The sequence below is a fragment of the Mobula birostris genome, chromosome 16 (genome assembly GCF_030028105.1).
Source record: "Mobula birostris isolate sMobBir1 chromosome 16, sMobBir1.hap1, whole genome shotgun sequence".
NCBI classification, from domain to species: domain Eukaryota; kingdom Metazoa; phylum Chordata; class Chondrichthyes; order Myliobatiformes; family Myliobatidae; genus Mobula; species Mobula birostris.
Window position 1 is genome coordinate 1,528,430 of NC_092385.1, and position 26,018 is coordinate 1,554,447.

At 46.0% G+C, this 26,018-nt stretch overlaps 1 protein-coding gene across 2 annotated transcripts in view; it reads right to left on the reverse strand.

The window, feature by feature from the left end:
• Positions 1 to 1,249: 1,249 nt before the first annotated feature.
• LOC140210926 (6-phosphofructo-2-kinase/fructose-2,6-bisphosphatase 4-like) overlaps positions 1,250 to 26,018 on the reverse strand; it is a 52,764-nt gene continuing 27,995 nt past the window's right edge. For both annotated transcript variants that reach the window (XM_072280192.1, XM_072280193.1), the window contains exons 7-14: positions 24,378 to 24,499; positions 18,009 to 18,216; positions 15,824 to 15,970; positions 14,922 to 15,026; positions 13,722 to 13,851; positions 13,119 to 13,181; positions 5,113 to 5,177; positions 1,250 to 2,137 (exon numbers count right to left, since the gene is read on the reverse strand). In XM_072280192.1, the coding sequence (XP_072136293.1) occupies positions 2,078 to 2,137; positions 5,113 to 5,177; positions 13,119 to 13,181; positions 13,722 to 13,851; positions 14,922 to 15,026; positions 15,824 to 15,970; positions 18,009 to 18,216; positions 24,378 to 24,499 (900 nt within the window). In that variant the 3' untranslated portion in view covers positions 1,250 to 2,077. The remainder of the gene's footprint in view (positions 2,138 to 5,112; positions 5,178 to 13,118; positions 13,182 to 13,721; positions 13,852 to 14,921; positions 15,027 to 15,823; positions 15,971 to 18,008; positions 18,217 to 24,377; positions 24,500 to 26,018) is intronic.

Consider the following 26,018-nt stretch of genomic DNA (forward strand, 5'->3'; position numbering starts at 1 on the left):
ACAATATTCCAAACTTGTTGACAGCTTTGAGGTGACTAGGAAAAAACACGGAGAGCAAAGAGTAATGTCTGGGAGGTCCACTTGTTCTGTGGGACGTGTACACCATTTCTAATCACCTGGGTAACAGAGATTCCACATCAACACAGCTCTGAATCAAGGAGGGTATGAAATGGTCATTTGTTCCAAACTTCAAGAGATGAAATTCGATGCAGAATAGAGACGTAGCCCATGGTCACTGCTAAGTTAATGAGAGTGCACAATGATTTTTGGCCAAGTATCACATACTTACGTACTTGTCATGTTTCTTACGGTTGTTGTAGCTGGGGGTGGTAATGGGGACACTACCCATAATGACGCATGTCTCAAATAACCTCTAATAACAAAGTTCAGTCCCTGGCCTGCCTTCATGTGTGGAAACATTTCTACTAACAGAAGAGGAGGCAAAAGCAGGTTACTGGTGCCTTAAATCCAGCTGATTCAGGCAGATGGGCTTGTCAGCCATGCCTGGTAGCTCGTCTAGAGAAAAACTCTACTTTCGCTGCCTTGCGGCTAGACCCTCATGGGGAAGGCTTCGTGAGGAAAACCCCAAGGAAAAATCTGGACCTGGAATCCCTAACCAGTCCTACGCTGACAATTCCTGCGACACTGCTAGTGCCAAACTTTATCAGTCTCCGTCGTTCCTTTGGATTGATCAGCTACATGCAGAGCGGGAGCTGCTCCATATCACACTGCCCTGGCTTGTGGCTTGTGTAGGTACCTGGGACACAACATCCATGGGCTACCCTGAACAGGGGATCTCATGCACTTGTCATGATACAAGAGACCATTCTGCCCATTAAATCCATGCCAGTTCGAAGCATAGCAATCCCATCAGTCTAATGGCCCCTGGTCTTATCGCCTTGCATCCTCACTAACTCCCCCTTCCCATTCTTCAGTCAATTACCTGCAGAAAGCGACAATTTACAGCAGCCATTGGAGAATCAGGTGGGAAGTGGGCAGTGCAGCCACACTGAGCTGAAAGGTGTGTCTGTGTGCTCTGTTGTTCTATGTTCAAAGTGTCAGCCTTTGAAACAAGTGTACACACACACACGCGCACGCAGAGCAGTGAGTGCCTGGAATCTGCTGGCAGGACTGGTGTGGATGCAAATACCGCAGAGGTGTTTGGGAGTCTCTCAGACAGGCACAGGACTGTGCAGACAGGAAATGGACTGGGTACTGTACTGTTCTATATTCTAAAAGAAATGCACAATTAACTACTATTCTTTTTTAATTAAAATCACATTTGAGGCCTGAGAAATAAAGTAAGCAGATCTCTGCCTATTGAAATATTTGTCAACCAAAGCTTGGCTTCAAGTAGGTAATGTTAACAATGAAAATGATTTACAGTATGACACTGTCCAGTAGTAACACTGCTGGATAAAAAGAACTTCTTCCAATTTTACACATTAATTGTTTTGAAGGAAGATATCTCCCCAATCGCAGAGCCCTTTATGGTTGGACAGGAACATTACTGACAGCTCCTGCCCATTTAAGACTCTCCACAATACTGAGGCTAAGGCAGCCGTGCACACAGACATTGAACATTGACTTAGTAATAACCATGTATCATTACTATCCACACAGTAAGACTCCTGTTAGTCAACATAAATTACTATACATCTAATTTCCAAAGACTGAGTTAGATATCTCCCCACATTCACTCTATCAGGAATTCATTAATTTTTCATCATCTTAAACTTCCAAATGCATGAAGTTACAAATGTAAACGCTTCTAATGTTTTCATGACTGCATCTCATCTTCCCCTGATCAGCTGCGTGCCAAATCGGCCAAGTCCAGTAGGTAAGTACATATAGTCAGAAGTCAGGCAGCCGGGGGCAGAATGTTCCGAGTTCTTCTATTAGTTCACTGCGAGGCCTGAAGAGTCTTGTGAATCACATTTCACCTATAAACTTTTAATAAAACAACCAGACGTAGAAACGTTTATAGGCTGGATTTGAAATAAGAACAAATAGTGTGGCGAGATTAGACGGTGAGGACAAGCCCCATCAAGATGCCACGGCAACAGGTGATGCTGCCTCACTGGTGGGCAGGGACCGTGACAAGGGCTTCCTCAGGAGGTCTTGAAATGTCTACGTTCTGCATGACAACAAAAGAGAAAGGGTGAGGAATAAACAAGCACTGCCAGGAATTCAGGCTGCTTACAGACATGCAGTTAGTGAGAAGCTCAGACTGAAATGTTACCAACATTTTCTTCCTTTACAGAGTGAAATCACATAACGGACATCCAGACATCCTACAGAATCACTCGACGAGAAGGGGGTAAGGATGGTTGTGGCATCTCTCAGACAGATCCTCCTACAAACCCCTTGAAAAGGGCCCTACTAAGGAGCATCAGGCCATTGTCTGCTGCACCAGCACCAACCTTATTGACTCTGGAGATCTCCCATCCACTGCCACAAACACTTAGTTCCTTTGCTTATTTCTACCTCCTACCCAAAATCCACAAACCCAACTGTCCAGGTAGGCCCATCGTTTCTGCCTGCTCCTGCCTCACTGGCTCCACCATATCTGAAGTTGTCCATTCCAGAACATCTGAGATGTCTTCCTCCTTCAAAGAACAGGGATTTTTTTCCAGCGATGCTGCCCTCACCCGCATCTCCTCCATTTCGTGCACATCTGCCCTCAGCCCATACTCCCGCCACCATAACAGGGACAGGGTTTCCTTGTCCATACCTATGACACCATGAGCCTCCATAATCTGCACTGCACATATTCTACAACTTCTACCATCTTCACCCCGACCAGCTTTCTGTAGGGTGTCTCTACGTGACTCCCCCGTCCAATTGTTCCACCTCACTGATCTCCCCCCTATCACTTATTCCTATACGCAGAAGTTCTATACCTGCCTCCTACACCTCCTCCCCTCCCCTCACCATCATTTAGGGCCCCAAACTGTTGTTCAGGTGAGGCGATACTTCAGCTCAAGTCTGTTGGGGTCACCTTCTGTATCCGAGGCAGACTCCTCTACATTGGAGACCTGAAGTAAATTGGGGACTGCTTCATCAAGCACCTTCATTCTGTCCACCGCAAAAGCCGGGCTTTCCTGGTGGACACGTCTGAATTCTACTTCCCATTCTCATTCTGACATGTCAATCCATGGCCTTTTCTGCCCTCACTTGGAAGAGCAATACCTCATATTCCCTATGGGTAGCCTCCAACCTGACAGCATGAATACTGATTTCTCCAACTTCCGGTAATGTCTCCCCTCTCCCATTCCCTAATCTGGTTCCCCTCTTACCCCTTCTCACCTGCCCATCAACTCCCCATGGTTCTCCTCTCCCCCCTCTCCCATTTCAGCTCCCCTCTTACCCCTTCTCACCTGCCCATCAACTCCCCATGGTCCCCTCACTCTCATGGTCCACTCTCCTCTCCTTTCCTCCTCCTTCAGCCCTTGACCACTTCCACATAACACTTGACAGCTTCTCACTTCAACCCCCCTCTCCCACCCACCCACCTTCCCCCTCACCTGCTTTCACAAATGCATTACCTATTCCTGAATAACCGAACACTGTGGCAATAAATTGCCGCAGTTTCCTCACGTCTCTGGAGTGATGTGGGAAGGTACAAAGGCAAAAATTAGCAAGAGGACACTCAGGCCTTCAATACATCATGCTGGATCAGTCTTCCAGTTCCTGCCCATCCCAGTAATCTGTCATCTCCCACCTATCCAGTGAAGGGTTTTCAACTCGAATTGTTAACCTGTTTCACTTTCCACAGATGCTACCTGCATCTGACTATTTCCAGCATCTGCAGACTCCAAAATTTCCAGGTACCTAGCCACCTCTGCCTTAAAAATATGCAAAGACTGTTTCCACTGCCCTATGAGGAATGTTCTAAAACTCAATGACTTAGCCTCCATAGCCATCCATGGAGTGTTCAGAGAAGATTCACGAGAATGTTTCCAGGAATGAAAGGATGGCCGTATGAGGAATGTCTGGCAGCTCTTGGGCTGTATTCCCTGGAGTTCAGGAGCATGAGGGGGGAATCTCATAAAAACATTCCAAATGTTAGAAGGCCTGAACAGATTAGATATGGCAAAGTTATTTCCCATGGTAGGGGATTCTAGGACAAGAGAGCATGACTTCAGGATTGAATGATGTCCTTTCAGAACTGAGATGTGGGGAAATTACTTTAGTCAGAGGGTGGTAAATCTGTGGAATTTGTTGCCACGAGTGGCTGTGGAGGCCAAGTCATTGGGTGTATTTAAGGTAGCGACAGATAGGTTCTTGATTAGCCAGGGCATCAAAGGGTATGGGGAGAAGACAGGGGAGTGGAAACGACTGGAAGAATTGGATCAGCCCATGATTGAATAGCAGAGCAGACTCAATGGGCCGAATGGCCTGCCTCTGCTCCTATATCTTAAGGTCATTCGTAAGGCCAGTGATGTTTTGGGGATGGAACTGGACTCTCTGACGGTGGTGTCTGAAAAGAGGATGCTGTCTAAGCTGCATGCCATCTTGGACAATGTCTCCCATCCACTACATAATGTACTGGGTGGGCACAGGAGTACATTCAGCCAGAGACTCATCCCACCGAGATGCAGCACAGAGCATCATAGGAAGTCATTCCTGCCTGTGGCCATCAAACTTTACAACTCCTCCCTTGGAGGGTCAGATACCCTGAGCCAATAAGCTGGTCCTGGACTTATTTCATAATTTACTGGCATAATTTACATATTACTATTTAACTATTTATTACTATTTCTCTATTACTATTTATTATTTCTATGACTATTATTATTTACTAATAGTAGTATTACTATTTCTATTACCATTTATTATTTGTGGTGCAACTGTAATGAAAACCAATTTCCCCCGGGATCAATAAAGTATGACTGTGACTATGACTAATGGCAATGAGTTAGGACAAAGATCCTTTCTTTTCAAGAATTTGTGGGAGGAACATGGATGCCTGCCATTATAGAACACTCATTTACTACACCTTGTCGTGTTCTTCAGCACCACAATCCACTCCACAACACATCTCCCCACAAACAGCTAGCTCCTCCTGAACTGAAGGAAGTCCCGCACTGAGGCAATGGGATAGCTTACCTCTGGTTTTTCTCGGTGTGTGTTGACAGCTTCAACGTTGAGGAAAATGGATTCAACTTTACATCCTACAAGAGTAACAAAGAACCAGATATTCAAACACCTTTCAGCAAAGGGTAAGGGATGATCTTCGATCCTGGGGAGACAACTGGAAACAGTCATGGACGGATTGTCAACCGAGTCATTGTGGATGGAAGTAAGAAACAGGAAGGCGGCAATAACCCTACTGGGTGTATTTATAGACACCCCCCCCCCCCCACCGCAATAGTAACAGAGGCATCGAGGAACAGATAGGGAGGCAGATTCTGGACCGGTTCAATAACAGGGTTGTTGTGATGAGCAATTTTAATTATCCAAATATTGACTGGCATCTCCTTAGAGCAAGGACGTTAGAGGGGGTGGAATTTGTTGACGATTTCCTGATGCAATATGTAGATAAGCCAACTAGAGGAGAGCCTGTACTTGATGTAGTTTTGGCAAATGAACCTGCTCAGGTGTTAGATCTCTCAGTGGGAAAGCATTTTGAAGGTAGTGATCACAACTCCATCTCCTTTACCATAGGCGCTGAAGAGGGATAGCAGCAGACAATTTGGGAAAATATTTAATTGGGGTAGAGGGAAATATGATTCGATTAGGCATGAACTTGTGAACATAAATTGGGAGCAGATCTCACAGGGAAATGCACAGCAGAAATGTGCCGAATGTTCAGGGAACATTTGCTTGGCGTTCTATGTAGGTTATGTTCCATTGAGGCAGGGAGAAGATGGTAGGGTAAAAGAACCATGGTGTACAAAGGCCATGGAAAATCTAGTTAAGAAGAAAAAAAACTAGGCACTGTTAGAGCTCCAGAAAATTACAAGGGTGCCAGGAAGAAGCTTAAGAATGAAATTAGGAGAGCCAGAAGGGGCCATGAGAAGGCCTTGGTGAGCAGAATTAAGAAAAACCCAAGGAATTCTACAAGTATGTCAAGAGCAAGAGAATAAGACGTGAGAGAATAGGACCAATCGTGGAAATGTGTGCATGGAGTTGGAGGAGGTACTTAATGAATACTTGCTTTAATATTCACCAGTGAAAAGGACCTTGGCAATTGTGGGGATGACTTACAGCGGACTGAAATGCTTGAGTGTGTAGACATTAAGAAAGAGGATGCGCTGGAGCTTTTGCAAGGTATCAAGTTAGATAAGTCACCGGGACCGGGCAAGACATACCCCAGGCTACAGTGGGAAGTGAGGGAGAAGATCGCTGAGCCTCTGGCGATGATCTTTGCATCATCAATAGGGACAGGAGAAGTACCAGAGGACTGGAAGGTTGCAAATGTTGTTCCCTTGTTCAAGAAAGGGAGAAAAGATAACTCAGGAAATTATAGACCTGGGGGTCTTACTGCAGTGGTGGGCAAGTTGTTGCAGAAGATCCTGAGAGGTAGGACTTATGAGTATTTGGAGAAACCTAATCCGATTAGGGATAGTCAGGCAACACACATCAAAGTTGCTGGTGAACACAGCAGGCCAGGCAGCATCTGTAGGAAGAGGTGCAGTCGACGTTTCAGGCCAAGACCCTTCGTCAGGACTAACTGAAGGAAGAGTGAGTAAGGGATTTGAAAGTTGGAGGGGGAGGGGGAGATCCAAAATGATAGGAGAACACAGGAGGGGAGGGATAGAGCCAAGAGTTGGACAGGTGATAGGCAAAAGGGGATACCAGAGGATCATGGGACAGGAGGTCCGGGAAGAAAGACGGGGGGGGGGGGGGACCCAGAGGATGGGCAAGAGGTATATTCAGAGGGACAGAGGGAGAAAAAGGAGAGTGAGAGAAAGAATGTGTGCATAAAAATGAGTAACAGATGGGGTACGAGGGGGAGGTGGGGCCTTAGCGGAAGTTAGAGAAGTCGATGTTCATGCCATCAGGTTGGAGGCTACCCAGACGGAATATAAGGTGTTGTTCCTCCAACCTGAGTGTGGCTTCATCTTTACAGTAGAGGAGGCCGTGGATGGACATGTCAGAATGGGAATGGGATGTGGAATTAAAATGTGTGGCCACTGGGAGATCCTGCTTTCTCTGGCGGACAGAGCGTAGATGTTCAGCAAAGCGGTCTCCCAGTCTGCGTCGGGTCTCGCCAATATATAGAAGGCCACATCGGGAGCACCGGACGCAGTATATCACCCCAGTCGACTCACAGGTGAAGTGTTGCCTCACCTGGAAGGACTGTTTGGGGCCCTGAATGGTGGTAAGGGAGGAAGTGTAAGGGCATGTGTAGCACTTGTTCCGCTTACACGGATAAGTGCCAGGAGGGAGATCAGTGGGGAGGGATGGGGGGGACGAATGGACAAGGGAGTTGTGTAGGGAGCGATCCCTGCGGAATGCGGGGGGGGGGGGGGAGGGAAAGATGTGCTTAGTGGTGGGATCCCGTTGGAGGTGGCAGAAGTTACGGAGAATAATATGTTGGACCCGGAGGCTGGTGGGGTGGTAGGTGAGGACCAGGGGAACCCTATTCCTAGTGGGGTCGCGAGAGGATGGAGTGAGAGCAGATGTACGTGAAATGGGGGAGATGCGTTTAAGAGCAGAGTTGATAGTGGAGGAAGGGAAGCCCCTTTCTTTAAAAAAGGAAGACATCTCCCTCGTCCTAGAATGAAAAGCCTCATCCTGAGAGCAGACGGCGGAGACGGAGGAATTGCGAGAAGGGGATGGCGTTTTTTCAAGAGACAAGGTGAGAAGAGGAATAGTCCAGATAGCTGTGAGAGTCAGTAGGCTTATAGTAGACATCAGTGGATAAGCTGTCTCCAGAGACAGAGACAGAAAGATCTAGAAAGGGGAGGGAGGTGTCGGAAATGGACCAGGTAAACTTGAGGGCAGGGTGAAAGTTGGAGGCAAAGTTAATAAAGTCAACGAGTTCTGCATGCGTGCAGGAAGCAGCGCCAATGCAGTCATCGATGTAGCGAAGGAAAAGTGGGGGACAGATACCAGAATAGGCACGGAACATAGATTGTTCCACAAACCCAACAAAAAGGCAGGCATAGCTAGGACCCATACGGGTGCCCATAGCTACACCTTTAGTTTGGAGGAAGTGGGAGGAGCCAAAGGAGAAATTATTAAGAGTAAGGACTAATTCCGCTAGACGGAGCAAAGTGGTGGTAGAGGGGGACTGATTAGGTCTGGAATCCAAAAAGAAGCGTAGAGCTTTAAGACCTTCCTGATGTGGTATGGAAGTATATAAGGACTGGACATCCATGGAAGTAGAAAGGTGGGTTAGTAAGTTTGCTGATAAGATAAAAGTTGGGGATGTCGTGGATAGTCTAGAGGGTTGTCAGAGGTTACAGAGGGACACTGATAGGAGGTAGAACTGGGTTGAGAAGTGGCAGATGGAGTTCAACACAGATAAACATGAAATGGTTTATTTCAGTAGGTCAAATTTGAAGACAGAATAGAATATGGCAGTGTGGAGGATCAGCGAGTTCTTGGGGTCTGTGTCCACAGGACACTCAAAACTGCTGCACAGGTTTACAGTGTTGTTAAGAACGTGTAATGGCCTTCATCAACTGTGGGATTGAGTTCAGGAGCCATGATGTTAGACCCCATTTGGAGTACTGCACTCAGTTCTGGTAACCTCCATTACAAGAAGGATGTGGATACTAGAGAGAGTGCAGAGGAGATTTACAAGGATGTTGCCTGGATTGGGGAGCATGCCTTATAAGAATAGGTTGGGTGAACTTGGTCTTTCCTCCTTGGAGCAACGAAAGATGAGAGGTGACCTGATAGAGGTGTATAAGATAATGAGAGGCATTGATCGTGTGGATAGCCAGAGGCTTTTTCCCAGGGCTGAAATGGCTAACACGAGGGGGCACAGTTTTAAGGTGTTTGGAAGCAGATACAGAGGAGCTGTCAGGGGTAAGTTTTTCACACACACACAGAATCCTGGGTGCGTGGAATGCACTGCAGGTGACGGTGGTAAAGGCAGATACAACAGGGTCTGTTAGATAGGTACATGGAGGTTAGAAAAATAGAGGGCAGTGCGGTAGGGAAATTCAAGGCAGTTTCTAGAGTAGGTTACATGGTCGGCACAACATTGTGGGCCGAAGGGCCTGCAATGTGCTGTAGATTTCTATGTTCTAACACCTCCAGCAGACGGCAGAGGAGCAACACTGGGAAACAACTGGAAACACCTTCCAGCAGAGGGTAAGGGCGTGAGCCTGTGGAGACAACTGGAAACTGAGTTTCTGTAAAACCCAGAAAGGTAATTTATGTTAAAACAATTAAACCAATCAACAGGTAACCATGGCATTGATAGAATTAGACAAGGGTTTCCGACTGCAATAGTGAGACATCTTTCCAAAGCAGTTCACAAACCAGGACAGTGAAAGTCAATTCCAAAAAAAAAACATCACGGACTCATGCACGCACGCAGGCGCGCACACACAGACGCGCACGCACGCAGGCGCGCACACACAGACGCGCACGCACGCAGGCGCGCACACACAGACGCGCACGCATGCAGGCGCGCACTCGCACATACGCAGGCACACACCAAAAGTCAATTCAAACTGTACCTACCCACAAACCCCAGATACTAGCCTACTCCCCACCCCACACAAACCAGATACTAATCTAATGGAGGCAGTGTTAATTAGATTTAATCACAACAGTTGAAACCTAATCATAAGACCATATGATATAGGAGCAGAATTAGGCCATTTGGCCCATTGTGTCTGCTTCACCATTCCATCATGTGGGATTCAATTTTCCTCTCACCCCAAATCTGCTACCTCTCTCCATATCCCTTCATGCCCTGACCAATCAAAAATCTATCAACCTATGCCTTAAATAAACATAAAGACTTGGCCTCTACAGCTGCCTGTGGCAACGAATTCCACAGATCCACCACTTTCTGGCTAAAGAAAGTTCTCCTCATCTCCATTCTAAAAGGAACGCCCTCTATTCTGAGGCTGTGTCCTTAGATCTCCCACCATAGGAAATATTCTCTCCACATCCACTCTATCAAGGCCTTTCACCATTTTTTAGCTTTCAATTCGGTCACCCCTCATTCCTGTGAATTCTAGTGAATACAGGCCCAGAACCGTCCAACACTCTTCATATGACAAGCCATTCAATCTTGGAATCATTTTCGTGAATCTCCTTTGAACTCCCTCCAGTGTCAGCACATCCTTGTTTAGATAGGGTGCTCAGCGCAGCTCACAGTACTCCAAGTGAGGCCTCATAAGTGCTTTGTAAAGCCTCAACATTACATCCTTGCTTTTATTTTCTAGTCCTCTTGAAAGGAATGCTAACATTACATTTGCCTTCCTTACCACAGACTCAATCCACAAATTAACTTTTAGGGAATCCTGCACAAGGACTCCCAAGTCCCCTTGCACCTCTGTTTTTAGTATTTTCTCTCCATTCAGTTCAAAAAATTCCAACAGATTTGAGGAAACCATGCTCTCTACAATCTACTTTATCATTTGCCCCCAAGTACCTCAAGGCCTCATTCTTAATAAGCAACTCCAACATCTTCCCAACCACCGATGACAGACTAATTGTTTCCTTCCTTCTGCTCTCTCCCTTTTTGAAGAATGGAGTGACATCTGCAATCTTCCAGTCTTCCAGCACCTTTGCAGAATCATGTGATTCTTGAAAGATCATTACTAATGCCTGCACAATCTCTCCAGCCACCTCTTTCAGAACTCTAGTATGAACACTATCTGGTCCAGGTGACCCATCTACTTTCAGACTTTGAGTTTACCTTCTCTCTAGTAATGGTAACTTCTCACACTTCATGATCCTTGACACCTGGAAATTCCACCATAATGCTAGAGTCTTCCACAGTGCAGACTGATGCAACATACTTATTCAGTTCATCCGCCATTTTGTTGTCCCCCATTACTATCTCTCCAGCATCATTTTCCAGCAGTCCGACATCCACTATCGCCTCTCTTTTACATTTTATGTATAATCTAAAGACAGTTTTGATATCCTCTTCAATTTTATAGGCTAACTTAGATAGGAACATGGAGCTAATTTATATTCCATCTTCACCTTCTTAAACACTTTTTTAGTTGCCTTCGGTTGGATTTGAAAAGCTTCCCAATCCTCTAACTTCCCACTAATATTTGATCTATTATACGCCCCCTCTTTGGTTTTTATGTTGGCTTGGACTCCTCTTTTTAGCCACGATTGTGTCATCTTTCCTTTAGAATACTTCTTCCTCTTTGGGATGTATACATCCTGTGCTTTCTGAATTGCTTCCCGAAATTCCAGCCATTGTTGCGCTGCTTTTCTGATCAGTTCTAGCCAGCTCTTTTCTCATGCCTCTTCAATTCCCTTTTCTCCACTGTAATACGAATTCATCTGACTTTAGCTTCTTATTTGAAAAGCACAACCAGTACTTCTGTAAAATGGAAAGGATAATATAATGTTCTGCGGTAACTACCCAACAGCTCAATGACCAGTGTACATACACCTCTGGGTTTCTCTGCTCCTTTACAATTGGACCACTTACTTCACTCCTCCCACCTGGATGAGGGTTTACACACTTCTGCTCTGATCTCTCCACCGCACTGTTTACATCAGTGGCACAGCATTGGAAACTGTGAGCAGTGTGAAACTCCTGAGAGTACACACCTCACACCAACTCCTGCGGTTCCAAAACACATCATACACAGAGGAAGGTCAGCAACGCCTCTACTTTCTGAGGAGGCTGAAGAAAGCTGGACTGTGCACATCTACACTCAGGTCCTTCTACAGATGCGCAGTAGGGAGCATCCCAACAAGATGCATCACTGCTTGGTACAGAAACTGTACTGCGGCAGACAGGGAGGCTCCACAACGGGTAGCCAAAACTGCCCAACACATCGCTGGCACCAGCCTACCTGCCATCAAGGAGATATATATACACATACACACACACATATACATACAGATACATATACACACACACATATATACTTTCACCAAGCAGTAAGGCTGATCAACAACTCTACCCACTAACATAGCTCTCCACAGTCTCTCTATACCCCTCATAATTTTGTATACCTCTATCAAATCTTCTCTCAGTTCTCTTTCCTTATAACTCAGAACCAGAACATCCTTGTAAATTTTCTCTGTACTCTTTCATATTTCCTGTAGGTGGGTGACCAAAACTGCACGCAATACTCTACACTAGGCCTCAGCAACATCTCGTACAACTTCAACGTAACATCCCATCTCCTGTACTCAGTACTTTGATTTATGAAGGCCAATGTGCTAAAAGCTTTCTTTACAATCCTGTGATGCCACCTCAACAAATCATGGACCTGTATTCCCAGAACTCTTTTTCCACCACTCTCCTCAGTGCCCTACCATTCACTGTGTAAGACCTACCCTGTTTGCTCCTACTGAAGAGCAAGACCTCACACTTGTCTGCACTAAAATCCATCTACCATTTTTCAGACTATTTTTCCCAACAGCTTGTCCTCCCCCACCCACCCTCCAACCTTCTTATTATGGTTTCAGCTCTCTTCCATTCTCATCCTAGTGAAGGGTTTCAGACCAAAATATCAATTCTTTGTAGTTGCTGCCTGACCTGCTGAGCTGCACCAGCATTTCTGTGTGTTGCTCACAGCTCTAACTGCCTCCTGAGGCTGTTTATCATTTACCTCACCCATTTGTACATTTCTGATTTTGGAACATCTTGCCCTGTAAACCCATGGTAATGTAAAGCAAAGTCCTGACAGTGACTCTGGAAACAACAACCTAACTCCTTACAGCATGTCAGTCTCCCTCTGCTTTTTCACCACTATCCTTATCAAAATGTCAACTTCAACTCTGGAAAATTCCACTTGTGAAATGTTTTTCTGAAGTTGGCACCATCAATACAAACTCTAGTCCTTACCAAGCGCTTAATCAAAGAACTTCACAACCAGGTAAATACATATGGCCATACGAATTCTGCCCCTGATCACCATCTTCGCAAGATTCCTCCTCTGAATTATTACTTTAAGTGGGCTGGACAGTTTAGTTTACAAAGATTCAGTATGGCTTACCATATGCCACTGGGGTCAATTTTAAGACGGTATGCAGGGGGCACTTCAGGTACGGAAGCTCCTCTGTGGACAGAAGAAAAAGCAGTGGAAATGAGATAGGTGAGAATTCGCCCATCTACCCCGCCGGTGCACTAAATCGAGCCTTGTTTAACAGTGAAGGAGACTCCGTCAAACCTCTGGGAAGCACAGTTCCTCAAATACACATTAGATTATTACATTAGATTAGATTATGAGGATACGCAGTCCTCTTTTACTGTTATTTAGTAATGCATGCATTAAGAAATGACACAATTCGTTCCTCCAGAGATTACAAAGATTCCTCTGCCACAAAGGTGTAAGAACTGTTGGACAGAAGCCTCTTTTGAGGAGGATCTGGGGCTTGTAACAGATGGAGTACCAGCCCTGTTTGGGCTGGGGTAGGGCTGGAGGGTTTTCGGGTGGATGAGGACAAAGAGGGAGATGGGGACAGGGGTGGCACCAAAGTTGAATCTTGAATTTTCCAATTGGAAAAGCATTATACGTCACCATCACAAGGCACACAGCAGCACCTCCGTACAGCAAACGGCAGCACGAGCAATGCTGCGGTGTCATCCTCCCGTTTACCTGCTGTTTTATCGAGGAAATATGCCAGCAAGCAGCGCATGACAGCTTGGTGACAGATGACTAAAACATTCTCCTGCCTCTCGAGCTCCATGATCACTGGCTCCAGGCGCTGGACCAAATCTTCGTACGACTGGAGGAGGAGAGACAGATTACAACAACGGCCAAAGCAGGTCACCATCTGCTGCTGCTGTGGGGACATTTCAGACTCCCAGCCAGCCTTGATTTAAACTCGCTGTAAAATCACGGATACCCATCTCATTCCCACTGTCATGTTCCCGTGCCACCTGGAGCTGGTACTGAACACCTGCTTTTCATTACGCAGGACACAGACTTCAAAATCACTGCATCAATATTAATGCAAGAAGATAATAAACAAAGCTTTAATCAACAGAGGGATCTACAATATTCATTGCCATCAATAGGGCATAGACAATAGATGCAGGAGTAGGCCATTTGGCCCTTCGAGCCAGCTCTGCTGTAATTCAGTGACCCGGGATACTGTCTTTTTTTTTGGGCTGCACACAAAACTCAGCTCTGTGCTAAACTCTTGGTCCTGGACTCTGCGGATCTCAGTTCAGAATGCTATTTGCTTGTGGTTATTGTTCGCCTGATTTGTTTTTTTTTCCTCTGCACATTGGGTGTTCGGTGGTCGGAGTTTTGTGGCTGCCCATTAGGAAAGAATCTCAAGATATACATACTTTGATAATAAATGTACTTTGAACTATGAATACTCCAAGTGCAAAGTCTTGTACAACTGCAGTGTGATTTCCTGACTCATACTCAATGTTCCGATCAGTAAAGGCAAGTTCACCATACACCACCTTTACCAACTTGTCTACTTGTGTTGCCACAAGTATGTGAACTATAGACTCGCACCCCAAGATTTTAAAAGGCATTGGATAGGAAGGATGTAGAGGGATAGAGGCAAACGGGATTGGCCTTGAATGTCATCATGGTCCTACTGCACAGGAAGAGCCCATATCAGTGTGGTATCACCGTGAGAGTCATTGCTTCCAAAGGCCGGACAGTCCAGGACTGGGAGCTGGGTCTCAGGCAGAAGGGTAAACGACTTCCAGGTGAGAGAAGAACTCACTTCTGTAGAGCGTGTGATATACGTATAATGGAAACCCTCAGCCTCTGAGGGCTATGGAAGGTCAGGTACTAGTCCTGTAATTAGGTGAGGAAAGAACTAGCACTCACCTCGCCCTTCGGGTACCGATATCTGTACTTGTCCTGATCCCTGAGTGCAAATTCGGCTGGGTACTTCTGCTGAATTTCCTCGTACATCAATTCCTCGCACACGCCCTGTGGAGACAGTCACTGTGTGAACAGGGTGAGGCTGCACCCAGACTGAAGAAAATCCCCCACCTACTCTTTGATGCCGAGTAAATATGTGGCTGGTCAGCACGGTTACCGCTGGTCACCACTAGTCAGTGTGGACACCAATGGCCACGACTCATACACCGCCATCTCCGTTCACGCACCGCTGGTCACTGCTCCAAACTACCGGTCGCTCTCAACCGTGAGCAACAACCCAACCACCAAACAGACCGTGGGTGACAATTCCCCCTTCCCCTGACAGCTCATCCCCAACCCTCCGGCAGTGATCAATAGAGATTGACAGTGTGGGACGGTGACATAGCTCTGGTTTGACAATATTGGAAGGGGAACGCTATTCCCAAAGGGAGGGGTGAGGAAAAGGCACTGGTGAGTGGATGGACTTTGGGTCCCAGGCCTGAGGGCCATTACAGGGAGAGTGACAGCAATTCACTGAGCTGACTCCAGGGCTCAAGACAGACCCTACCCCACCCCCCCAACACTACCACTGTGCACATCAACCACTGACAGCCTGCAATTCCCTGTTAAACCACCAAAACCTTTTGTACACAGTGTGTACGCAGGTAGCCACAAAACTGAGTGGTTTCCTGGATTAGATCCCACTGCAAAGACCACACAGTTGCAGATGAACTCAGTGAATGGAACAGGATCCCTGTACTCCCTGCTTTCACTCTGGTGATTGCTGCCAGGTTGTTCTTCAATGACACAGTGAGGGCCAAATGTACTGTACTGCTGTCGGTCTGCGGGAACAGCAATGAACTCACCGCATCAATCTCATTCAATGCTTTCCACTGCTCATATGGCACGTTCAAAGCCTCAGCTGTCTGAATCGTCCTTTTCATTTGACTGGTCCATACCTTCAGATCCTTTATGTTCTGATCCTGAATGAAAGTTCCCAATGATCTGGCAAACTGGGAAAGTAAGTGGAGATGTGACGGACAATCTCTGACTACAGCAGATTCTATGCACATCAACAATCAACTTTTACCCTCCAATCAAACACCGCCTTTATCAGTAGGCACTCGAGCTCTCGGCTCAGATGTGAAATTCAGGAGCTACCAAATGCACTGCTTTCTGAGCAACTGCCCAACGGCCATGAAGCCGGTAAGAAGTTCATGCGGTCAGCATTTGCTCGGACAATTTGGATGGCCTTCATCAGTCCAGGCACTGAGTATGTACGTTGGGACATTTTGTTGCAGTTGTACAAGTTGTTGGTGAGGTTGCACCTGGAGGAAAGTGCAGTTTTCGTCAGCCTGTTATAAGAAAGATGTGGTTAAACTGAAGTTTGGGCACCCGTGGTCAAAATTTCTGTTACTGTGTATAGTTAAGTGAGTAGAAGATGGGCCGATCTCCAAAAGTCAAAGTTAAAAATGAAACATTCTTTTCAACAACTTAAGCAAGATTAGTGTATTATTTTTGTTTTGTACAATTTTAGAGTGAAAAAAAGGAAAGGAGCACCATGCAAAAGTTTGGGCACCCCAAGAGATTTGAGCTCTCAGATAACTTTTACCAAGGTCTCAGACCTTAATTAGCTTGTAGGGCTGTGGCTTGTTCACAGTCATTGTTAGGAAAGGCCAGGTGATGCAAATTTCAAAGCTTTATAAATACTGACTCCTCAAACCATGTCCCATCAGCAGCAATGGGCTCCTCTAAGCAGCTATCTAGCACTCTGAAAATTAAAATAAATGATGCCCACAAAGCTCGAGAAGGCTATAAGAAGATAGCAAAGCGTTTTCAGATAGCCGTTTCCTCAGTTTGTGATGTAATTAAGAAATGGCAGTTTACAGAAACAGTGGAGGTCAAGTTGAGGTCTGGAAGACCAAGAAAACTTTCCGAGAGAACTGCTCATAGGATTGTTAGAAAGGCAAATCAAAATCCCCTTTTGACTGCAAAAGACCTTCAGGAAGATTTAGCAGACTCTGGAGTGGTGGTGCACTGTTCTACTGTGCAGTGACACCTGCACAAATATGACCTTCATGGAAGAGTCATGAAAAGAAAACCTTTCCTGCATCCTCACCAAAATTCAGTGTCAGAAGTTTGCAAGGGAACATCTAAACAAGCCTGATGCATTTTGGAAACAAGTCCTGTGGACTGATGAAGTTAAAATAGAACTTCTTGGCCGCAATGTGCAAAGGTATGTTTGGAGAAAAAAGGGTGCAGAATTTCATGAAAAGAACCCCTCTCCAACTGTTAAGCACGGGGGTGGATTGATCATGCTTTGGAGGGGCGGCCAGGAGAAAGGGGGGGGGCCGGGGGCGGCCAGAAGACGGGGGCGGGGGGCGGCCGGGAGAAGGGGAGGGGTGGCTTGATTGTTAGGGCAAAAGTCATTCAATAGGATACGCCAAATACTTCAGTCATTTTTTGTTTTTGTTTGAAAAACAGGTTAGTTTACATTTTTGATTGTTTCATTTCTTCATCTCCATCCTTTCTGTGAGAGAAACAGCAGGCTAGCATAATCCTTGCAGGAATGAAACTCAACCATGGAACAGGAAAGTGGGCAGGTATCTCCTCACCTCCTGGACTCATGGGAGCCCCAATCCCCACATGTCCAATAATTACTAACCTGGGAAAGATATTCCTCTCAGACCCTCTGACTGGTCAGCACGTCCAACCACTCCAGAGGCACAGAGATTACATCCTTCAGTTCCCTCACTTTGTGAGAAATCTTCACACTCTGGCTGGTCAGTATATCCAACCTCTGCAGAGGGATCACATCCTTCAGCTCCTTCACTCAGTTAGTGAGAAACCCTCACAGTCTGGCTAGTCAATATATGCTGCCTCTGCAGGGGTACAGTGATCACACTCTTCAGTTGCAGCACTCAGTGAATGAGAAACCTGAAGCAAGGTTGATTCAGAAGCTGCTGTCATTTGCGCTGAGAGACCTGCAGGTAGCTGAGGGATGGAGACATGGCAACCGGCAGAGCTGAGATCCACCTGGCCCAGACTCACCTGTTTGCCACGACTAGACAGGCCTGAGTCACCACCTATCCGGCCCTTCAGATTCAGCTCACTCTCACCATGACGACAGAGATAGATGGAGCGTGGAGTTATGTGGATGTTCATGAGGTAGTAAACGATTTTGCTTTGAATGTGATCCAGTACGTGGTTGACAAGGTAGCGTCTTCCAACATCCATGATTTTAATGAAAGAGAGATCCCTTGGAGAAATATCATTACATAACTAAAAGTGACACCATCACACTCATAAAGTGAAATGTTCACAGACAGACGAGTCTCACACACTCACATAGATTCACCATCACAAACCTCATTGAGAGTTTTACTGTGCCATGGTCTGCTCTTATCAAATTACAGTATTGCTTTGCACTGTTGTAACTATATGTTATAATTATGTGGTTTTTGTTAGTTTTTAAGTCGGTTTCTCATGTGTTTTTGTGATATCATTCTGGAAAAACATTTTATCATTTCTTAATGCATACATTACTAAATGACAATAAAAGGGGTCTGCGTGTCCTCATAATCATAGACACACAAGAGTGTTTTATGGCTCTGGGCCTGTGCTCACCGGAGTTTAGAGAAACGAGGAGGGATCTCATTGAAACTTGCTGAATACTGAAACGTCAAGATAAAGTGGATGTGGAGAGGATGTTTCCTCTAGCGGGGGAATCTAGGACCAGAGGGCACAACCACAGAACAGAAGCACATCCATTTAGAACACAGATGAGGAGGAATTTCTTTAGCCAGAGGGTGCTGAATCTGTGGAATTTGTTGTCACAGATGGCTGTGGAGGCCAAGTCATTGGGTATAGTTAAAGCAGAGGTTGATAGGTTCTTGATTAAGGGCATCAAAGTTTGTGGGGCGAAGGTTGAAAGGGATATAAATCTGTTGTGATGAAATGGTCCAGCAGATTTGATTAGCTGAATGGCCTAACCCTATGCCTAATGGAATCAAGAGTAAGGAGGAATAGGCAGGCCAGCTCTCTGAGCCAGTTTCACCATTTAATAAAACAGAGACAGCTTTGGCATGAGGTAGGGGCTGGGGTGGCCTGTGCAGTGATTTTCCCATGTTGGCAATGAAGAGCAGCATCTTCACCTACCAGTGAACCTGGCTGGGGACACGAGCCAGCACAGGAACATGTAGGGGCTGGGAAACTGGTCAAAGCACGGACTCCAGGCAACAGTGATCTCTGGTGATACAGAGTAAAGAGGAGGGCAGACATGACCCCCTTCTCCCCAGTGAGAGAGAGTCACACCCCCACCCCCCAGTGGAAAGGGCAGACACCTCTTACCCCCGACCCACCCCGGTGAATGTGTAGAACACAACATCACAGCGGCAATAAACATGAAGAAAGCCCTGAGTGTCCATGGTCAGAGACTGTTGGGCCATGACCAATGGAAATTTTTTTTACCTGCCACAACAAGGTGCTGATAATTAACATGGCTCCTGTATTGGACAAAGCTAGCAGGGATGAATCAGGTGATGTGAGTCTACTGTCACAGGCAGGGACATTACTGGGATAACTTGCTTTGTTATGGGCAGCCTGTCTCACAAATATAACTGATGGCTTTGATTGGACACGCTAGAGGCAGGAAACATGTTCCCGATGTTGGGGGGAGTCCAGAACCAGAGGCCACAATTTGAGAATAAGGGGTAGGCCATTTAGAACACAGTTGAGGAAAAACCTTTTCACCCAGAGAGTTGTGGATCTGTGGAATGCTCTGCCCCAGAAGGCAGTGGAGGCTAATTCTCTGGATGCTTTCAAGAAAGAGTTAGATAGAGCTCTTAATGATAGTGGAGTCAAGGGGTACGGGGAGAAGGCAGGAATGGGGTACTGATTGTGGATGATCAGCCATGATCACAGTGAATGGCAGTGCTGGCTCGAAGGGATGAATGGCCTACTCCTGCACCTATTGTCTACTGAATATGTAACTGAATGAGGTCCATGCATCTAATGTGATCTATATGGACTTCAGTGATTCTTCCAAAAGTCCAAACTAATAAAGGTAGGACATACATTCTGAATGGTTAGGTACTGTGGTGCCTTGAGCAACATTTGTATCAATAACCCCTGCAGTTGGCAGTACAGGTCGATAGGGCAGGGAAGACAGCATCCAGAATACATGTTCAGTAACTGGGGCACAGAAAACAAGAGTGGAAAGTTATGGTGCAGTTTTAAAAAGCACTGTTTAGGCCACAGTGGGGGGAAAGGTGCAGATCTCGTCACTGCAGTACAGGGTGTGACTACACTAGAGAGGGTTCACTTGGATGTGACCGGGCACAGAGTATTTCAGTAACGAGGACCAATACTCACTCTGAGGTGCGTGCTCACACATCTTTTGCTGCCAGCACACCAAGGAATTTAAACTGCGCACAAAAGGCTGTCACCCTCTACATCGTTGGTGTGTTAGGAATATTTCACCATCGTACACAATCACACCTCCTGTTCTGGTTTCTGATGCGGATGGTGTTGACAATGTGGAGTTTGTGATGATAAGTCTGCAGATTTTAGATTTGGCTTATTTATACTGTATTTATTGAAGAAATTATTGAAGCAAAGGGTATGAAGCACAAAAGAACTGCTACTTCATTTAGAGTGGAATGGCTTATTGAAACAGTAGAAACTGCTACACCGAAATCTCATGAGGTCAGGAAAATACAGCTATGAGAAATATTTATCTACAGTACAGAAACTGGTGTTACCTGCGTGTATTGTCAGGTGCAAAATTTGCGGAAGAATTTGCAAGTGGGAAGAAGTGGAGTGATATTTGGAAACTTGACTTTTTAAAGCATCATTTAGCAAGCAAATCACATATGAACTGTGTGCAAAAACTAGACACTAGAATACTACAGCAGAGTACAGCCCCTTCGGCTCCCGATATTGTGCCGACTCATATATTCCTAAATAAGTACTAAACCCACACTACCCTGTAACCCTCTATTTTTCTTTCATCCATGTGCCTGTCCAAGAGACTCTTAAATACCCCTAACGTTTTAGCCTCCACCACCATCCCTGGCAAGTCATTCCAGGCACCCACAACCCTCTGTGTAAAAAAACTTACCCCTGATGTCTCCCCTAAACTTCCCTCCCTTAACTTTGTACATATGCCCTCTGGTGTTTGCTATTTGTGCCCTGGGAAACAGGTACTGGCTATCCACCCTTTCTATGCCTGTCATAATCTTGTAGACCTTTATCAAGTCCCCTCTCATCCTTCTATGCTCCAAAGAGAAAGTCCCAGCTCTGCTAACCTTGCCTCATAAGACTTGTTTTCCAATCCAAGCAACATCCTGGTGAATCTCCTCTGCTCCTTCTCCATAGCTTCCACATCCTTCCTATAATGAGGTGACCAGAACTGAACACAATACTCTAAGTGTGGTCTCACCAGGGATTTGTAGAGTTGCAACATGACCTCTCTACTCTTGAACTCAATCCCCCTATTAATGAAGCCTAGCATCCCATAGGCCTTCTTAAATATCCTATCAACCTGTACAGCGACCTTGAGGGATGTACGGATTTGATCCCCGAGGTCCCTCTGTTCATCCACACTCTTAAGTAGCCGACCATTAACCCCGTTTTCAGCCTTCTGGTTTGTCCTTCCAAAATGCATCACCTCACACTTATCCAGATTGAACTCCATCTGTCACTTTTCTGCCCAACTCTGCATCCTGTCTATATCCTCTTGTAACCTTCAACAACCTACAGCTCCATCCACAACTCCTCCAATCTTCGTGTCACCCACAAACTTACTCACCCATCCTTCTGCCTCTTCATCCAGGTCAATTATAAAAATCACAACGAGCAGGGGTCCCAGGACAGATCCCTGCGGCACTCCACTAGTCACCGACCTCCAGGCAGAATACTTTCCTTCCACTACTACCCTCTGCTTTCTTCCTGTAAGCCAATTTTTTATCCAAACAGCCAAGGTTCCACTGATCCCACTCATGACTTTCTGGATGAGTCTCTCAAATGCCTTGCTAAAAAATCCATGTAGACCACATCTACCGCCCTACCCTCATCAATTTCTTTTGTTACCTCTTCAAACAACTCAATTAGGCTCATGAGGCATGACCTTCCCTTCACAAAGCCATGTTGACTATCCTTGAGTAGACTGTACTCCAAATGCTCGTAGATCCTATCCTTAAGAATCCTTTCCAATAGTTTGCAGACCACCAACGTAAGACTCACCGGTCTATAGTTCCCAGGATTCTCCCTATTACCTCTTTTAAACAAGGGAACTACATTTGCCATTCTCCAATCCTCTGGCACCCCCCCTGCAGCCAAAGAGGTTTCAAAGATCATAGCTACTGCTCCAGCGACCTCTTCTCTCACTTCCCACATCAACCTGGGGTATATCACATCCAGCCCTGGGGACTTATCAATCTTGATGTTTTTAAGAAGATCCAACACTACTTCTTCCTTAATCTCCACACTGTCCAGCACACAAGCCTGTTCTATTTCGACCTCACCCTGATCAAGGTCCTCTGGTGAAAAACTCTTTCTTACCCACTGGAGGCCTGCTATGCATGTTTTGTGAGAGTGCTGGTGAATGAGAGCGAAAATGATCAAACCCAGAGGAGATCAAAGTTCTTATTTACAGTTATTTTATTTCTTTTAAACAATGAACAAACTGGACTTCATTATCCTTAGAATAGCTTCAGGTTTACTTCCACTTAAAAATTCAGCGTGCAAATTAGAGGGAACATTGTTGAGGAGAGACTCTTTGGGCTGGGTCTGCTTTCCCAGGCTGGGGGGTGGATGGGGAAGAGGAATGCTGAGAGGATTAACAAGGAGCATGGCAATAGATCGTGGGAAACTTTCCCCGGTGGCAGATAAGTCTGAGAGGATGTAGGTTGAAAGGTACAGAAGAGATGTGAGGAAATTAGTTTTCAAAGTTTGACCAGAATGCACTGCAGAGATGGCAGTGAAGGCAGAGCCTCTCACAGTGAAGAAATATACAGAAGCCCAGCCGTCCAACTGACCTACGCCCTTCTCTGCCTGGTCGCAGCTCACCAAACACCGCTCCACCCACTGTGTGCTGTTAACAGACATATTCAACAGGCCATCCACACTCGCAGCCACATCAACTGCAATTACATTTGTTTATATGAAAAACAGCAATATTATTTATATGACAAACAACCCCATAATAGGAAAGATATGGTTAAACTGGAAAGAGTTCAGAAAAGATTTATGAGGATGTTTCCAGGACCGAAAGGCCATTTATAGAGAGAGGTCAATCAGGCTGTGTCTTCATTCCTTGGAACGTAGGAGAATGAGGCGTGACCTTACAGAAATGTGCATTCATAGAGTGGACAGTAACAGTCTTTTCCCCAGGGTATGAAATTCCAAAACTAGGGGGCATTTATTTAGGGTGAAAAGGGAGCCGATTGGTACATTTTTCACATTAAGGATGGTGGGCATTTGGAACGAGTGGTTGAAGCAGGTACAACAATATCATTGAAGAAGAACTCGGATAGGTACATGGAGGTTCAGGGTTTGGAAGGATATGGGCTGACTAGCAAACTGGGACTAGCTGGGTGTGCATGAACTGGTCGGGCCAAAGGGCTGTGTTGCTCTATGTCTCAGCACAGATGTGAAACAGAAGCACGTTTACTGTGACTGCTGCTGAAAGAGAACTGTCAATATTGGAAACTACAGCACAATGGTCCACAACGTAGTGTTGATCCTCCAAAATCAACCTAACCCTCTATCTGAATATAGTCATAGAGACGTACATCACAGAACCAGGCCCACCCAGTCCATACCAAAACCTTTCAAACCGCCTACTCCCATCGACCTGCACCGGGATCATAGACCTAATATCTAAGATTCTCTTAAATCTCCCTAATGTAACTGTCTCTAGCACCATCCTGGCAGTGTATTCCACACACCCACCGCTCTCTGTGAGAAAACCTACTCTGACATCTCCCCTATCCTTTCCTTCAATCATTTTAAAATTATGCCCCGTGGTGTTAGCCACTTCCGCCCTGGGAAGAAGTCTCTGCGCATCCACTCTATCAATGCCTCTATCACCTTGTACACCTCTGTCAAGTTACCTCTCATCCTCCTTCACTCCAAAGAGAAAAGCCCTCACTCACTCAACATTTCCTCAGGTAGGCGTTCCCAACCTGGGCTCCAAAGACTCCCAAGTTAATGGTAGGGGTCCATGGCAAAAAAAAAGTTGGGAACCGCTGCACTGAAGGGCCAGGAGACAGCAGAGCTGTGATGGGAGATCATCCACGTGTTCAAATGCTGACTGTGGTGTTGATGTAACGTGCGTCTCTGAAGTACCAGCATGCCCAGCGGCTGGTGGGAGCGGGTAGGAGGCGTCAAGGTGACTGCGCTCGGGAGCTAACATACTTATCTGACACTTCATCCAGGGACTGGTACGTGTTCTGGTAACATTCAATCCGTTTCAGGAAGTCTGCTATGGCTTCATCAGTGCTGCAGTCCCTGTAGTCAGGACTTCCCAGCTTCACTTGCTAAAAGGAGCAAATGGAAATGATTAGTAAACTCCTCGAGATAGCAGAACTCCATACTCACCGATGCACTGAGAAGTTTGCACATTGATCAGCGCTTTCTAAGGTGCTGCTACAGGACATGACAGGCAGAGTCTGTAACTTAATACCTGATTCGCCCACAGAACTGCAGAGGGCAGCAACAGGTTCAGTTTTCTGCTGATAATGATCATGAAACAGGCAACTGACACAGCAGAACTCTGTAGCCACAGCAGGCGTCTCTCAGGCACAGAGGATTATCAGGACTACATTATCATGTACAACTTAATACCACACTCGTCAGGCCACAGTTGGAGTACTATGTGCCATTCTGTTCAGCAGAACGGAGACCGGAGACACAAGAAACTTCAGAGAGTGGATTCTGGAACAAGAAACAATCCGACAGAGGAACTCAGCTGATCAAGTAGAATCTACAGAGGCAGAGGGATTACTTTCGGATTGAGACCCCACGTCAGAACCTTTTGCCTCTCCACATGCTGACTGACCCTCCAAGTTCCTCCAGCAGCTTATCTTTGCATTGGAAAGGTGGAATTGCACTGTGGAGTGGACTAGGGAGATTCACCATGACGTTGCTGGGATAGAGTCTTAGTCATGAAGACAGATGGGTTTCCCCTACATCCCAACATACCTGGTGGCCTCAGAAGTTAATGCTTAGTGCATTTAATACAGCTGGAAGGTATTCAACCCTTCAAGGCTGCCCATGACAACAGCTAATCAATGCCAGCCTCACCTCCTATCTGCCAGTTCCCCATAATCCCAGAACCTGCAAATATTTAAGTACCTTCACCTTAGCTCTGTCTAACGATCAGGCCTCCAGCACCTTGGGAAGATTAGGTTTAAATTAACTGCAATTTAGAAAAGTAAGTGGGGTTTTTGGAACCTATAGATGCTTCTACCTTTACCCCTCCCTCCGTTCATCCTAGCCGTTCCTGCCCAACCTGTCTCTGGGTCACCCATCACAGACCAGCCATCTCACTCTGTGCTGCTCTCCTCTTCTCAATTCGCCTACAACTCGAATAGGATTGGGAAACACGAAGCAGGAAGCATGTCTCTGATAGGGGGGTGGGGGGGGAGAGAATAGATCACGGTAATGTGGAACTCATTAGGAATGACGCAAGAAGTTTCTTTACCTAATAAAGGGCAAAGCTAGGAGATTCTCTAACACAGAGGCAACTAAAACCAAATAATTTAACATATTCAGGAATTGCTGCCATTTTGTGTTGACACCTTGCATCAGGACATGGAGTGGAGGGACGGGAGAGCAGCTGGTTTTAAAAGGTGTGAAGGGGGGTGAGATAGCTGATGTGGGTGAACCTGGGAGAGGTCAGGGATGATGAGAAAAGAGAGGGGTTAAGGTGTGACAGAGATCAGAGGGTGATGGGCAGCATGGACATACAGGGTTGGAGGTGACACTGATCACAGTGAATGATAGACTAGGTTGGAAGGGCCAAATAGCCTGATTCTCCTTCCATTCTCTAGAGTT